Source organism: Bison bison, unplaced genomic scaffold (genome assembly GCF_000754665.1).
Source record: "Bison bison bison isolate TAMUID 2011002044 unplaced genomic scaffold, Bison_UMD1.0 scf7180017864492, whole genome shotgun sequence".
NCBI classification, from domain to species: Eukaryota; Metazoa; Chordata; class Mammalia; order Artiodactyla; family Bovidae; genus Bison; species Bison bison.
This window is the reverse complement of record NW_011495051.1, coordinates 2,696,999-2,699,429: the sequence shown is the minus strand read 5'-3', so window position 1 is coordinate 2,699,429 and position 2,431 is coordinate 2,696,999. Positions and strand designations below refer to the sequence as shown.

Genomic DNA, 2,431 nt, shown 5'->3' with positions numbered 1-2,431 from the left:
GAGGGCTCAGATGGCCACGCGCCGTGGAAAGGCCACATGCCACCCTCGCTCAGGATTTAGTTTCTCACTCGAGGCCCCACCCCACCAAAGTGGTGCTGACCTTGGCTGTCAGCCTGGGAGGGAGGCTCAGAGGAGCTGGATAATTTATGAGGCTAGATAAGGAGTTGCTGAGATGAATTAAAGAGATGGGGAGTGAGGTGGGGTGCAGCTAAGCACACTCGCTGCTGAGGCTGGTCACGGGACACAGCCCCAGGGCTCGTCATTGGCCCCATTTTATCAGAAGGGAGACTGAGGCTCAGAGTAGGGAAGAGACTCCTCCAAGGTTCGTGAGGGAAATCATGGCAGTCATTTTAGAAAAATTCTATCCCTTTTTGGCTGTGCCTCATGGGACCTTGGCAGGGCAAGCATGTATGTAGTCTTACTCACTGGACTGCCAGGGAATTCCCTAGAAATGATGACCCTCCACACCCACCTCTCACCAGCCTCTGCCTGACTGCAAGGCTTTTGACACAGATGCACACATTTGATCTCCAGTCAACTCCGGCTAGGCTGTGTGACTTTGGATTAGTTACTTAACCTCTCTGTACTTCTGATTCCCTGCCTCCGCAAAATGGGGATCATAAGACTCTGAGCTCTCATTTCAAGGGACCCTGAAAGGTTTGATCCCTGGTCCGGTAACTTGATCCCATATGCTGCAACTAAGACCTGGTACAGTTTAATTAATTAATTAATAATAAAATAATGTTGTCGTGGTGGTTTAGTCGCTCTGTTGTGTCCAAGGCTACTCTGTCCATGGTATTCTCCAGGCAAGAATACTGGAGTGGGTTATCATTTCCTCCTCCAGGGGATCTTCCCAACCTAGGGATCGAACCTGAATCTCCTGCATTACAGGCAGATTCTTTACCACTGAACCACCTAGGAAGCCCAATAAAATAATAATAACTAAATTTTTTTTTAATTAAAAAAAATAAGTGGACCTTTCTGGGCGTCAGCTGCCTGGAACCTCCATGCCTCCCACCGTCCTGCCTCCCCACCTTTGTCTACTCTGAACCTGCGGCCAATGGACCCTCACTGCTGGCACAAGCATGGTTTGTGATAGGCACGCATACCACATGGGAGGCTGGCCCCATGGGTGGCCCTGTGCCCTCCCAGCTGGATCCTTTTGGGCAACTGAGAGAAGACTTTTTAAAAAATTATTATTCAAGTATAATTGCTTTAGAGAGCTGACTTTTAAATGGTGTCATTTTCTTTCTCCTCAAACACTGGTCAATTCATCCACACCCCAGTCAGACCCACACGTCTCTCCAGTTTTCTCCCCCAGCCCCATACTGAGGAGTTTATAGCCCATTTCCTCCTGCTACTGTTTATAGCCCGTCACTGGGGATCCAGTTGCTTCCAGTGAACTGGGTTTTTTTTTCCCCCAGAATGGAACTGGATTTCAGGGTTTCTTTTTTATTAAACAAAAATGGGGGGGGAGGAATATACATGATTCTAACACAGGAGGAAGAATGTCCCTAAAGACCAACGGGGTCGGATCTTCCCCGAGGCCTTCATGAGGAATTGTGACCTCAAGGCTGACCACAGAGCTGGCCTGAGAGTCAGCGACCTCTGGCTGCCAGCCAGTGGCCCTCCCCACACTGCACGTGTCCTGTTTTACAGCAGTTGAAATCTGTCCTGGATCCTTCCTTCCATGAAGGACTCAGATGGATGACCCCCAGGGAACCAGAAGTTTAGAGAAGAAAAAATCATTTGCCTGAGGTCGCATAGTTGGTGTCAGGGCTAGAGTTCAAACCCAGAGCTTCTCAACCCTTCTCTGCAACCTGGCAGACACTAATTGGTGTCTTCCAGGGTTCCCAGAAGAGGGAACACTGATCCTTGCCTTTGAGGGTCACTGAGCCTGGGGCAGGACAGAGTTGGAGCTAGTCATACCAGTAATTGTAATAGCAGGACTACTACTAGGAGTAGTAATAGTAATGCTTACTGAGCTGGGAGTGAGATAAGTGAGGAAAGGCATCTTCAAGGAGGGTATAGTTGAGCTGGGGCAATGAAGTTTGTGTAGGAGTTCACTGGGGCCACTCAGACTAATATGCAGAATGAATCACCAAAATCTTCTCTGCCGCCCACCTCCCCACAGGTGTCTCTGAACCACCACCAGCCTTGGCCTGATGAAGTGGTAACCCTCCCTGCTATGCTCCAGAACCATGTGGCCCAATGCCAGTTCTCTGGGGCCCTGTTTCCGGCCTATGAACATCACACTGGAGGAGCGGCGCCTGATTGCCTCCCCATGGTTTGCAGCCTCCTTCTGCCTGGTGGGCCTGGCCTCCAACCTGCTGGCGCTGAGTGTGCTGATGGGCGCACGGCAAGGCAGCTCCCAGTCTAGATCTTCCTTCCTGACCTTCCTCTGTGGCCTGGTCCTCACTGACTTCATGGG

The 2,431-nt window shown here is 50.5% G+C and overlaps 1 protein-coding gene across 1 annotated transcript in view; it reads left to right on the top strand.

Moving 5' to 3' along the window:
- The window catches only part of TBXA2R (thromboxane A2 receptor), a 13,324-nt gene that overhangs the window by 2,832 nt on the left and 8,061 nt on the right, over window positions 1-2,431 (top strand). The window contains exon 2 of the mRNA XM_010828118.1: window positions 2,135-2,431. Coding sequence (XP_010826420.1) covers window positions 2,202-2,431 — 230 coding nt within the window. The 5' untranslated portion in view covers window positions 2,135-2,201. The remainder of the gene's footprint in view (window positions 1-2,134) is intronic.